Source organism: Thermobia domestica, chromosome 10 (genome assembly GCF_964235325.1).
Source record: "Thermobia domestica chromosome 10, izTheDome1.hap1.1, whole genome shotgun sequence".
Lineage (NCBI taxonomy): Eukaryota > Metazoa > Arthropoda > Insecta > Zygentoma > Lepismatidae > Thermobia > Thermobia domestica.
Genome location: NC_137463.1, coordinates 230,377,078 through 230,391,454, shown reverse-complemented (window position 1 = coordinate 230,391,454; position 14,377 = coordinate 230,377,078). Strand labels below are relative to the sequence as shown.

Below are 14,377 nucleotides of genomic sequence, written 5' to 3'. Positions count from 1 at the left end.
TCGATTTCGGGAGATTTACGGAGACATATTTCGGGAACCGTAAGGCATAGAGAGAGGATATTTTGCGATTTTTTTAAAAGAAATTTTTGAGCCCTCCATTTTGAGCATGTGTCTTCTTAAAACAACATATCGTAGAACGTTTTAACAGAGCTCTTAAAGAAAACATGTGGAAAAATTTAGTACTCAAGGATTTTATACATGAATATACTGTATGTATTACGAGAATTGTTTAATAAGTATATAATAAAGTACATACGTAGATCAATTGGTATAAAGCCTGTAGAAATTAGTAAGAAAAAATAATACTTTTAAAGTTCGTTCTAGCAATGCTCTTGGAGCATTCTCAACTGGTTTTAATATTAATCTCCATAAAACAAAAAAGGGTAAGAGCGAGAAATGTGTTTTTTATATAGATTCTTGAAATAAATACATCAACCACCCTAAAACTGAAGGTGATTTGAAGCATAACATTACGCATGATCTGGGATGCCACCTGAAACGCTGTAAAAATCCTACCTCGACAACCAGAAATTTCCTTTTTTCTTGAATTTCCCACGGTCTACAAAATTTTCAAAACTTATAAAATATGAAAAGTGAAACTACTGTATGACTCACTTTCTTTAATATATGAGCGAATTCAAACCTTCATTAATCAAATATTTTATGGATGAGTAATTTGAAAAGAGAATTGAAAATATAGACGGAAACAAGTACATTTTGTTGTTAGAAATTTTTATCTCTATCACGCTTTTATGTCGCAATCTTCGACAAAGCATGACAAAACTACATAAGACAAGCTTCATTCTCCAGTATTTTTTGTACGGATCGTTTTGGAAGTTGATTTCTCGTTAGAGTTATTAATAAGTTGTTAATAACTTTCATAGTTCTTTTTTTAAGGCTTAAGTCACTGTATAAATCACTCCATACTAGCATGCATCTTACAACAAAATTGGACAATTGGCATTCATTTCACCTTTATTGAACACTCATTAGTCTACTTCGCTCCCAGACAGAACTTTGTTAATGTCGATGAAGTTAATGTACGTATGAAGAATTCCACATAGTATGCTACCAATTTCTACGAAAATTCCCTTTATGTCTATTGGGGAAATTGATGTCAAAATATCCCACGAAAAGGGACTTTTCCCACGGGTTGGCATCATTGCACATGATATTGGCAGAACAATCCTGCAGAAAGAAGTCAGAAACATGTAACGATATGTTCGCTAGTGTCTTTCAAAATAATGTAGATGCTTTCAGCATTTACTATAGACGTTGCATATTTCCCACAGAATCTCTCGTTTGATTTTTTCGTCACTCTGCTCAGATAAATAAATCAATATATTTTTGATTGGAACTTGGGATAAACAAACATATTTTTAATTGGAACTTGGGACAATGACACATATTTTTGATTGGAACTTGGTATAAAGAAATATATTTTTGATTGGAATTGGTATAAAGAAATATATTTTTGATTGGAACTTGTGATAAATAAATATATTTTTGATTGGAACTTGGGATAAATAAGTATAATTTTAATTGAAACTTTGGATAAATAAATATATTTTTGATTGGAACTTGGATAAATAAATATATTTTGATTGAAATTTGGGATAAATAAATATATTTTTGATTGAAACTTGGGAAAAATAAATATACTTTTGATTGGAACTTGGGATAAATAAATATACCGTACGTCTATATATGGTAGGTGATACGTTGAATACGAACTTAATACGTTCCAGAATCCTGTTTGAGTTCGAAGATAAGTTTTTCCCCTTAAAATAATGGAAAGTGGATTAATTCCGTTTCTGGGTCCCACGATCTCGAGTGATTTTAACAGTAAATACATTGGATTTTAAAAGAATTTATTAACAAATTGCAACAATACTTGAGTAAAAACTAACTTTCCAGGACAATGGAGAATTCACTATACAAGAAAATAACACAAAATAGTTACAAAGGCATGAAACTAGGAGCCATCAGCTTCCGACAGCGACACTGAATGACAAAAGCGCGTGAGTACGCAGGGAAAATGCACGCAAAAACACACACAAAATACGTACTGGGTGTTCAGATTCCAAGGCAGTGTTCGTATTCCGGGGCAAGATTTGTTCGATTTTTCCAAATTGTTCGAGCTCTTGGGTGTTCCGATTCCGGAGGCAATACAATTTTGATTTCGGACTCAAGCCCACAAGTAGAAAGGAGGTGGGAAAGATTGGCCTTTTTCCGCCTATGATAGTCATAAAAAGTAAGTGTTCATAAAACCCAGTATATAGTAAGAATATTAAGTTCAAGCATTAAATGTTACATCTCTGTAAGGTGCATATAAAACATATTGTAGCAAATCAATAAAAGAAGCCCGCAAACATAACATGGTTGTTGATATTCTGATTTTTTTAAAACGGTTTTACAATCTTACAACAATGATTTCAGTATGAGGCATCTCATGAACCATTATACTTCTTGTTTTCAGGAGGACAACATTCACATAATGTGGTTCATGAAGCACCTCATACTACAATTATTGTTGTAGCAAGTTCGAAAAAGTGTCTAAACTGGCAGAATATCAACAACCATGCTGTTTGCGAGGCTCTTATGTGACTTGCTACAATATTTTTCATATGCATCTTACAGGGATTTACCGTTTAGTGCTTGAATTTCATATTCATACAATATACTGGCCTTTATGGGCCTTTTTTTTCTTTTATGACTATAGATGAAAAAAGGCCGAACTTTATCCACCTCCATTCTATGAGGAAGATGGGTTCAAAGTTGACAATATATTCCTCTCTTTTTCAAGATCCATATTAATATTAGTTCATGTGTTGTAGTATAATACTCCTAGGTCACTAGTACACTTATGCAGTAGATTACAAGTAATAAAAACGAAATTATCTCATATAAAGCATTATCAAAGTTGCATTTGTAATTAACTTTACTACATCCTTCCTACATTTTTCTTTTAATATTTCTAAGGGGACATTTGAAGCCTAATCATTGTACAACATTACTCTCATACTAAACTACTTAATTTCTCATGAAAATACAGACCAAAATACTGTTATACTGTCAGAAGCTGGTGGATATTGGAGTAAGCAAACATAGAATTTCTGAACTTCTCTGGAAAAGCCGATAATAAAGATAGCTTATTCTTAACAAGTGAGTAAATCTAGCAATTTACCATGAATAACATTCCTTGGAACTATATTTTCAGAAGGAAGTGATGGAGCTAAATTGTGTTCAAACGTGAAGGAACAGTATAAATGACATGAAAGATCAATCTTTAAGTCGGATGAATCATTTTGCTGCTAAAGCAAATATAGTTTTATTAAGAAAGTGCACAAATGTCTGTCGAGTTACTAAGACTGGAAGGTGAGTCCAAACCAGGTGGACTCTCTGTCAATGTGCCCTTGCCGCAGACAAAACAAAACATTTAAATATATTTAGGAAGATTTCTTTTTGGGAGAGGAGGGGCCGGAACCCGGTGGATCCTTCCCCGTAAGTCCACTGTAACTTCTTTGTATTGTTAAAGTGTTATATTGTAAAATTAGTATTGTATCATCATCATCATCATCATCATAGGCATTGTCATTATTGGCAGGTCACTTGTTACAACTGAGAAGCTTCCATGCTCCACGATCTTCCGCTAATCTCTTCGTCTTCACGTACGATTCTCTGTTTTGATATCGTCTATTAATTTTAACCTCCTTTGCCCCCTCCCTCTCTTTCCTGCTATCATACCCTCTAGCCAGTCCTTCATAATATAGTTCCTTCTTAGCTAATGTCTCAACCAATTTCTCTTCCTCTCCCCTACCATCTCTTACATCCTCTCTCTCGTTTTCCGCTCAATCCAGCTAATTTATTTCATTCCTCTCCACACCCATATTTCGAAAGCTTAGAGTCGTTTCTCATCATTTTTGCATAATGTCCGTGTTTCTGACCCATACAGTACAATAATCCACACGAACCACTTTATGAGTCTTTTTCTCAACTTATTATTTAAGGTATTACAAAATAGTATTTTATTTCTCCTAAAGGCTTCTTTCACCATTCTTATCCTTGCTTTTATTTCACGTTCACACTTCATATCATCACTAATAATATTACGCACATATCGAAAACTAGTCGCCTGTTCTATTTTCTCCCCTTCTACTTCTATATTAGACACTGACCCTTTCGTTCCAATCATCACCATGACTTTTGTCTTTCTAACATTTATTTTCATCCCATATTGTGTAAATACTAAATATTAGAACTACGTAGTGAAGTTTCAATATTTAAGTTTATTGTGGACTATGGACGTTTTGTAAGTTCTCAAGAATACCTAGTTAGCATTTTACATGTACTGAAATATTGCAATGTAAAACTTTAATACACGTAAATTTATGTCTATATCACTATTTCCACCGAACAGTTCATTTAAAAATTATTGATGGACGATACAAGTTATTGCATAAGAAAGAGAGAGTAGGTGTACTGTAGAGACGATGTATATATGCACGTACTTACTGGTTTTCGGCTTATTACATCTATCAAAGCAAAATAAAAATAAATATTTAAAAAAATGCTCGTAAATATAATGAAACTGCATTATGAATACCTCGTCCTACCTGTGTTGTTGCAACGGACATCGTAGAATTGAGATCATCGCTGTTGTTATGACTCGTGAGGTTTGTTGTTGAATTTCCATGGTCGCTTTCATTATGTTGACCTTCAGCCATGACAAGAATTGCAAGACTCATGTTGACTCGAACCAAGAAACATGAGGTATTCGACAGGAATACCACCAATGCCAAGATATACCGAGCAGGGATTATTCCTGTTAGAAAAAGTAAAACAAATACAAATAAGCTCTGGTAAATGCGGATAAATAAATTTCGGGGTGATCAAGTCCTCCACAATTAGAGAAAATCTCTATTGGATGAAAATTGATCATTCTTTTGTAGTTACAAATTTATGTGCTTTAACTTTATAATATTGTTAGTGTTTAACGAAAAATAATTCTAAAGGCGAAATACTTTATATACAAATCAAATGATTTTATTGAACTGAAATATGATAATTATATACCAATCAGTCGATTTTATTGGACTGAACTAAGATACATACCAATCAATTGATTTTATTGAACTGAACTAAAATACGTATCATTCAATTGGTTTTATTTGACTGAACTAAAACAAAAATGATTCAAGAACTCTCATTAGGTGGCTGAAAGTAAGCAATGGTCTCTTAAACCAAAATATAGTAAAATAACAATTACTTCCAATGAGAAAAAATAGTTAACCTATAACATAAGCATGTCAAGCTTAAGTCACTATTTAAGAGTATTTTTCTATTCATCAAATATATCCCTAATATCCTTAAATAATACATATCAATCGATTGATTTTATTGAACTGAACTAAAATACGTATCATTCAATTGATTTTATTGGACTGAACTAAGGTACATACCAATCAATTGATTTTATTGAACGGAGATAAATTATGTGAGCGATTATAAATCCTCCTGGCTTGAACTGAGCCACTGTCCCGGACTGACAAGACCGGCTCTCGGTGACGTAGAGACACTTGGCAATCCGGATAGATTCGATTACTCAAAAGTAACAGAAATATCAGCATTACTGCAGAATCTCGCAGTGAATTAATGACATCCACTACTCAAACTCGAGTATTCATTTGTTTGATTCGCAGTGTAACATTCCTTAATCCCCGTGGGTATGCCCCTGGTACAGTATCACTTTTTGCTTACAAAACATTGTTCCGTGGATTTTCTCAACAGCTATGGATGAGCAGAGTGGGAAATCCTGCTGGGGGCGAGAGAGAATCCCCCACTTAACATTTTTGGAAGAAAATTTCCCCTGACTAAACGTTTATAGGAAGGGGTTAAATAAAGTTACATTACTGGCAGAAGTTGCATATTAATTACAGTAATTCATATGTAAGGCTAATTAACATATATTTGACATGAAGGCCTAATTAATGAGTTAACTAGTGGTTGACGTATTCTTAATCTTTCACAGTTTAGTGATTGTGGATGTTCAAATAAGTCAACTCTCCATGTCAAAACATTCCCATGCGAAAAGCTTCTTTTTTCTTTTACCTTTGCCCCACCCCCCCTCCACTTCAACTGATATATATTCCCCCGCTACACATGATAATTGAATCGATTTCTATTAAAAGGGCGTATGTGCAGTAAACACAATTTTCGGGAAATTACTAAAAACTGTTTTTTCACGAGTCGCTTCGGTTGATGAAAAAAAAATATGTGTAAATGTTTTTGATTGTTTATTAGCTATATAGAATGTAACTGTGAGTTATGGTTTAATCTACAAAAGAATATTAAATTTTGGACACATACGCCCTTTTAACAGAAAACATGGTGACATAAAATGTGAAACCAGTGTTTTTTCTGGAATATATCTAAAATTCTAGACACTGTTACATTGCTAGTATATTAATGAAAGACAGAGATACTAATAACAGTAGTTAGTAATAATAATAATAATTTGAAAGCAAACATTATTCTACAAAAAATTACTTTAAAAAAATAATTTCTGTCAGAATAAGTTCTGAATTAACACTTGTCGTCACTGTTTTCTTTACTCCCACTTGTAAAGTACTTTGAATCCAGTGTTGGGAAGTAACGTAACGCAAGTAACGCGTTACTTGTAACGCGTTACTTTTTAAGTAACGTTTCCTAGTAACGCGTAACATTTTTCCCAAAGTAACTGTAACGGTAACGCGTTACAAATTTTTAAGTAACGTACCTATACTAAACGCAATGTTAACTTGAGAGCCGCATCACAAGCGCATTAGTACATGTCAGCGCGCGAACCTTTTCACAGGGAAGCCTTTGTATGTGTGTGTGTGTGTGTTTTGGTTTGGCTCTCAATCGCCAGGGTTTCAAGTGGCGCTGCTCTGGGTTTCAGCTGATATGCACGGAGCGGTGATTTCTCGTCCTTTTCCTGCCGCTAACGAAAAATATGTTTCTTGGTGTATTTGTTTTAATAATTCATGAAGACACGACAATAGTAATAAATGTATTGGAAGTTCGCACGTCGTGTATTTGCAATCCTCACAATTAAAACCCGAGAGCATGAAAACTATTTTGCTTATTCATTTCAATTGATTAAGGTAAGAAAGGATAAGAAATGAAGTTATTCTCATATATCTACCTGGAAAAGGTCAATCATAAACAGAAACATACAGCAGCCACCCTCCCACACAATAAATTAAAAATACGATTTTTTCTTTTCTCAAAGCACAGCAACTCTACATTGGCAGAGTAAACCAGCTGCGAACCGGCAACAATCATATCAACAATTTCTTCAATAGTTTTGTCTGCATATTTTTCTCTTAGTCGAGCGTACACATTGATGACAATTTACTTTGCTTGACTTTAAAGAGGTTTCCCTTCCTCGTGTTTGCGATAATACTGAGAAGATGATAATTCGGATTCATTCATATTTTCAACTTCGCGCGTAACACTCTTCATGGTTTCAATTTCAGTACACCCACGTACCCACTCTAACGCACGCGGGAAGACGATATTTGGCAGAGCAGTGTTACTCTCTGCACAAACATTGCAGAAGTTACATGTGAGTCCCGTTCTTTCTTTTGTTTTATTTATCAGCAGGCAAAGAAGGTTCTTACGGGGTAGCTACTCTATTTAATTTATATATCATATAAAAATATTAAGCCATTTCCTATCCATTGTGGATGGTTTCTAAGATTGATCAATTAACTAATTTTACTGGTCCTCTGTTTTTGATATAAGATTTTTCACGTTTTTAATCTTGCAACACTTGCAAGAGACTCGCATCTTAGCTGCCAGCTTTTCACTCCTTTCTTTCCTTCTCTCTTTCCGATTCTGAGTCGTGACGTCATTTTCATAACCCGTTACTAATACATCTAGTACCTTTTATTTTAAATATTGTTTCTGTATTGACATTTTTTATATACTTGAACTCAATTAGCTCTTTGAATTGATCTCCTAAGTAATATTTTACGTGTGTAACGTGAAGAACTATGTAATGTGCGCGGAGTCGCCTGAATTGAAGCTGGGTATCTCGGCTATCAGGATAAGGTCGCGGCGAGTATAGTTTGCGTTACTTTTTTCGCGTTACATTTCGGATGAGTAATTACAATATATGTATTTTTCTCGGAAACAAATGTTTCTTTCCTGTAAGTGAATTTCTCAGAATGAAACAATCGAGCATGAACTACGTATGTCAGTGACCGACAGTCACAGTCACACAGAGAAACAGATAAGTTCGTGGTGCCATTTGCTGTTTTTCGAAGATGAGGACAGACAGCCTAAGGAAATCACGTGTACTGATTGCAAGCATCTGGAAGATTTGGTCGTAGATTTTGACAGCTCCAAATCAATACATTCAGTGAGTGAACTAGTAGTGGAATGATACCGGTAGTCTATTTTAGTTTGATTGGTGTTGTTTTTATAAAGATGGAGAACGAAAATATTTTACCGTTCGAACATTTGAAAGAATACTTTTTTCTTTAGTGCTGAGGATGATGGTGGACAGAATTTAAAAGTAAAGTGTCTGAAGTGCCCCGGCGGAAAATATTTGTCAACAGCTAGGGTGTCATAATTAACGATTTACAGTAAGGGGTTAATATGAATAAACTGTGTTTTAATGAGCAGGCCTACTTTATTCCTAGAAAATAGTTTGTTGATGTATGTAATATTGGAGTTCTTTCAGATCAGTTTTCTTATCCTAGAGTCTCGTTGATTATTATAAAGTAGTGTAATGTTTCTCTTTATTCTTTATTTTTAATTTTACATAACAATATTGTTATTATTATATAATTAGTTTAGCAGAATAATAAGCAACAATTTTTTCTAATGCATAGGGATGAACACAAGTCAAGCTAAAACTCGACTCGACTCGAACTCAAGTCGAGTTTCGAGTCAATTCAAGGGTAATATCCTCGAGTCGAGTTCCGAGCCGATTCAGTTTTTCGCGTCGAGTTTCGAGTCCAGTCGAGTTTGATAAATGGCTTGTTCGTTTTAAGTCGTCTTGAAATCATGACCTGATTACACTGGAAAACGAAAGCCATGGAATACTTTTAGTGTTGCAACGAGAGGGGACACTGCTCGCATCCCGTCTCGTCTCGATAACGAGACCACAAGAGATTTTTTATAACAAGCTCAGCTCGGCTCGGCTCAACTGAGAAGATGGCTGGAGCCGGCTCACTTGGGGTGAACCATCGGCTCGATCTGGCTTGGTAGGGATAAGCCATTTGCTCGGTTCGACTCAACTGAGCTGAGGGCTCTAGCCGAGTCGGCTGGGTGAGCTGTTGGCTCGGCTCACTTCTCGGTTCGGGTCGATAGTGAATGAGCTGTGAGCCGAGCTGCTCGAGTCATTGGCAATTCTAAACTCGGGCCGAGCAGTTTTGAAGATATTTGGCCAGTACCCTATAACCTTTAACAGTGTTTGGCTCAAGCCCGAATACTCAACTTAGACCCTCAACCCAAATTCAGAAGCTCGTGAACAATGTCCTTGACTATTAGACTTCACGACTACCGAGGTTGGCAATCAACTAGTTTTTTAGTATTCAAATACAAACCGCCTATCTTTCTTTTTATATACAGTGTTATAATAATAATAATAATAATAATAATAATAATAATAATAATAATAATAATAATAATAATAATAATAATAATAATTATTATTATTATTATTATTATTATTATTATTATTATTATTATTATTATTATTATTATTATTATTATTATTATTATTATTATTATTATTGCGGTAGTAATAGCAGTACCGAAAATTGAACTCATAATTTTTTTTCACATTTTTAAAGTTTCGGACCTAAAAGTAGCGCGTTAGTAACGCGTTACTTTCGAAGTAAAGTAACAGTTACTTTTGGGGGGCGAGTAACGCGTTACTAACGCGTTACATTTTAAGAGAAAGTAAAGTAACTTGTAACGCGTTACATTTTTATAAGTAACTTACCCAACACTGTTTGAATCCATATCGGGAAATACTGAGGTTAATGCTGGAGTATACCTTGGCCATCTACATGCTGCAAACCTTAATATTGTGCCAGAATAAAAGGTGAAAATTTTTTCATGATATCTTTTACGGGATCTAAAACTGTGGCTATAAAGTTGAGACTGATCTTCATCTGGTGTGACGCGAAAGCACGCAATTATACGTTTAGATGGATTTTATTTATTTTGTGAGACGAGACATAATTGGGAATGCAAGGAAGTAGCATTGTATTGGAAAATATTATTTTAGTAGTAGGAATTGTATTTTTAACCCAAGCGAGTTTTCTTTAAGTTTTATTCCCCAAATTCCCGAGCGTTTGGACAGATCTCAGTACAGCTGATAGACTGACCAACAGGGCACATTAATATATCATAGTATAATATTATAATAATATATTATACTATAATAATATAATTCAATGGCTTATATTTTCAACACGTTCCAAGGAATACACTTAATTTTATCACAAATCGTTGCATCTACCTCTAAAATACTCAATTTTATAAAAAAGTGAAAATCATAAAAAATGTTACATACGCCCTTTTAACAGAAATCGATTCAATTTATTTTCATACAAATCAATTTTTGAGCTCGATGGAATCTATCAATTGATATGTCCCAAATCTTTGGGCTACTTTTTTGTTTTGTTTTGTTTAAACACGTAATAGTATTTTAGAATTTTATAAAATTGAGTAAATATTAAAGGTTTATTTCAGAAAACAAAATCATAATGTTTGTAGTTATCGACTTTTTTTTTTAATAATGGTAAGGAGCTTGAAAACTTCTATTTTTAATCTTTTTTCATTTATATTACAATTAAGGCGAGATTCAGAATAGTAAACATTCCATTAGTCAAACTGTCAACATTGGAATACGAATATGAGTAAACATTTTTTAAAGTTGACATTTGAGTCTAAACGGGTCACTGGCATCTGACGCCTGAATATCTTCCGGGTCTCATAATACTCTTTTGTGCCAGTTACCTTATCAGCTCTCTGTTTGCATAATGTTACATTGTCCTAGATGCTTTATGTAGGACCAAGAGGAAAAGAAAGCAGTCTATGATCTCAAATATTTTCAATTGTATTCTTTCTTCCTTTTGTGCCGTTTCCTTCAGAAAATTTGGCTTCCGCGATATGATTGTGTGAAATCAATACATTTCTCTCTCCAGTCACCATAATTCCTAAAGATGTTTTAGTATTCACCTTATCTGCTTTTAAAATAGTCGCTAACGGTTTTGAATACCGCGCCACCTATGTTTTATAGCATATTGACTTATACAGTTGGACATCGATAATTCGAATTCCTTAATAACTCGATTTCTTTCACATTCCCTTGAACTCTCCATAGTGCTCAATGTTAAAATAACCTTTGTAAGTTGAATGTTTAAAAATCACAACCTTGATAGGTCGAATTTTTCAAGGTTTCATAATCATATTTGAAAACCTTGATAACTCGAACTTTCGTATTTCTGAACTTCTACTAGTCGAAGTTTACCTCTATAAGTCGAATTTCTTTTCATGTGATCTCGATAACTCAAAGCTAGAATTCTATGCTTTTACGTAATTGTCATTGTTGCTAGTCCTGTCATTATTGCTAACATGTACTATAATTTATTGTATTTTACTCATGTCTAGTATTTTATTTTTACTGGCCATCTTGTTAGGATTTAGGATTTAGATTTCTGGGTTTGCGGCAACTATGACCATTTAGCCCGTCATGTATGAGGGATGACGTCTCTCGGCGAGCTTACTATTCGGGGAAAGGGAAGGAAGAAAGCAACCTGGGCCCTACGTTAGATACCACCACTCGGAACATTTCGCTCCTCTGGCTCGGCCTGGGTTCACGGAAGGATCTGAAAATCTTTTGAAAAATACGTTGTTATGTACACAATACGTGTGCTAAATTTCAATCTATCTTGAAAACAAAGGGTAGAAAAAATTATAAAATCTGAAGGTGTCCATTTCTCTCTCTCTCTCTCTCTCTCTCTCTCTCTCTATATATATATATATATATATATATATATATATATATATATATATATATATATATATAAACAATCATCCATAGAAACCAATGAAATAAAAAATAAAGATGGCGTAGATACTCGACAGCGTTAATAGGAAGAACATTGAGTGGCGTTGTAGCTTCAACAACATCTAGATCAACTGCCCTGCCCTAACTTCCTGCCCTATCTTTTTTCCTTTCTTCTTTGTGTGACCCAATTGTGAGTTTGCACTTTGCAGAGAAGAAGCTAAACCTGCCTCATTTAAAAAATTTAAATCATTTACCTTAACCTTTTACAACATCCAAATATTTAAAAGCTATGGTCAAAATTTAACATTTTCTCACTTGTGGATATGATTATCACATTTTTTTCATATACAAATTATAATGTAATTTTACTTCCTTCAACTGCTACGTGGAAGATTTTGTCCAGAGAAAACAGTTTCGCGACGGTAGATTTTATTAAATGCATTGAAGCAAGAACAACTGTAGGAGAAAAGTGTCCTAAGAATTTATTTTTTTTCTCGGTTGTAGTATTATTATTATTATTATTATTATTATTATTATTATTATTATTATTATTATTATTATTATTATTATTATTATTGCTAGTGAACTAAGAGATCTTTAGGTTTCATTTGTGTTTTTTCCGTGGGATTACAACACTCTATTGGGCTTTCTGAGTAATCTCTGAGAAATTCTTGTTTCTCTCCTACTGGAAGCTCAGTGCTTCAGTTTTAACGTTAAATTTAGGGCTCACGACCAATATAGCCTCGGTGCTGGAAAGGTACGCTTATAACATCAATCAACCAGCGTATTTTGAGAAATGCTGGCAGAAAAACTAACCATATTTTAGCATCGGAATCTCCATATTATAATCTTTGTTATAACATTTGTAGTTAGTTCAATGGATACAGTGGAAAGTATGCTTATTTATATGAGCAGTGTTTTAATATAGACCTCAAAAATACAAGTACTATGAACATGACAGTCAACAGAATGAGAATCAAAATTTACCGTTCCAGCGAAGACTACATCAAAAAGTCACAAGTGGGAAAATCAATGAAATGAACTTGAGTTCACAAGACAGCATAATTCAAGGCCTATTAGTTATTCCATAAAGATCTACTAGTAAAGGAAGATTAAAATGATCGAGTTTCCCTTGAGGAGCAGAGGGCCTTGTATTTTAGTATGATCTCATTACAATTTGGGTATTCGCATATGTTACTAGTAAGCTTGCTCAGTTTAACTTGGCATTCAAATGACATTATCTATTTCTTATTTACAAATTACATGACAGAGTTATTTAGTAGCTAATAATAATAATTTCACTCTTATGCTCCTGATTTAAGTCCCTACCTTGCAAAGGTGGTTTTCTGGCAAAACATGCCTACTAATCCTACCAAATCGTTATAAGCCATAAAGTTTAATGCATGACAAGATTACAGTTGTGATTTCCTTTGATCATTAAAATTTATTAAAATTTTTGCTTTCAAAAAGTTGAAATTTGTATTCCATTGGAACTTGTATATTTACATTTACTGTGCTATATGTTGACGTGGATGCACAGTGTAACAGTGATTCGAATAAAATCTCAAAGGAAATCGAACTCTTGGCACCAATATGAAGCAAGAATATTAATTATTTAGCTAGGACAGACTTCTAATAGTTCAGCAGACCCTACTAATTTAGATCTTAATTTTATGTACAATCTAGAGACTAACATAGATTATGAGAAATAGAATTAAAATATGCTTGATATAAATATGCGTGGAATAGGAATACTAAGAGGAAGCACTATATAACAGGATTTTTATCCCCATAGTCAAGTTTCTACTACGAGGATGAATTGGAAAGTTCGTGACCTGACTAGGAAGGAAGCAATTATTTTATGTTTGTATGCATTAGCTGCGTAGCTATATCCGTTGGTAGTCACTGTACAAAATGTAATTTCTCTATTGTTTCAAGTGAGGAGTTTATAAAGAGGCGGAAGTGACGGAAATTTGTGACATGGAGAAAATCGAGCTATCATTAAGTACCTGCATAAAGAGGGATTAACACCACAGGAAATGTATATTGACATGGTAGAGACACTAGGAGACGCTATGTCCTCGCATTCCATGGTGAAACAGTGGATAGCTGAATTTAAGCGTGGCAGAAACAGCATTGAAGTTGACCCCCCGCAGTGACAGGCCTTCAACGTCGACCACCACAGAAAATGTCAATAAAATTTGTGACCTGATTTTGGATGACTCCAGAATCAAAATCCGAGACTGTGAGAGTATTTTCTATGAGCAAGCACAAAACATCGTAAACGAATTAGGATTTTCT

General features: G+C 34.1%; 1 protein-coding gene across 1 annotated transcript in view; it reads right to left on the bottom strand.

Annotated features, from left to right (window-relative positions):
• Window positions 1-14,377, bottom strand: part of LOC145663052 (sialin-like) — a 127,706-nt gene that overhangs the window by 55,402 nt on the left and 57,927 nt on the right. Inside the window, exon 3 of the mRNA XM_081729212.1 lies at window positions 4,617-4,825. Coding sequence (XP_081585338.1) covers window positions 4,617-4,825 — 209 coding nt within the window. The remainder of the gene's footprint in view (window positions 1-4,616; window positions 4,826-14,377) is intronic.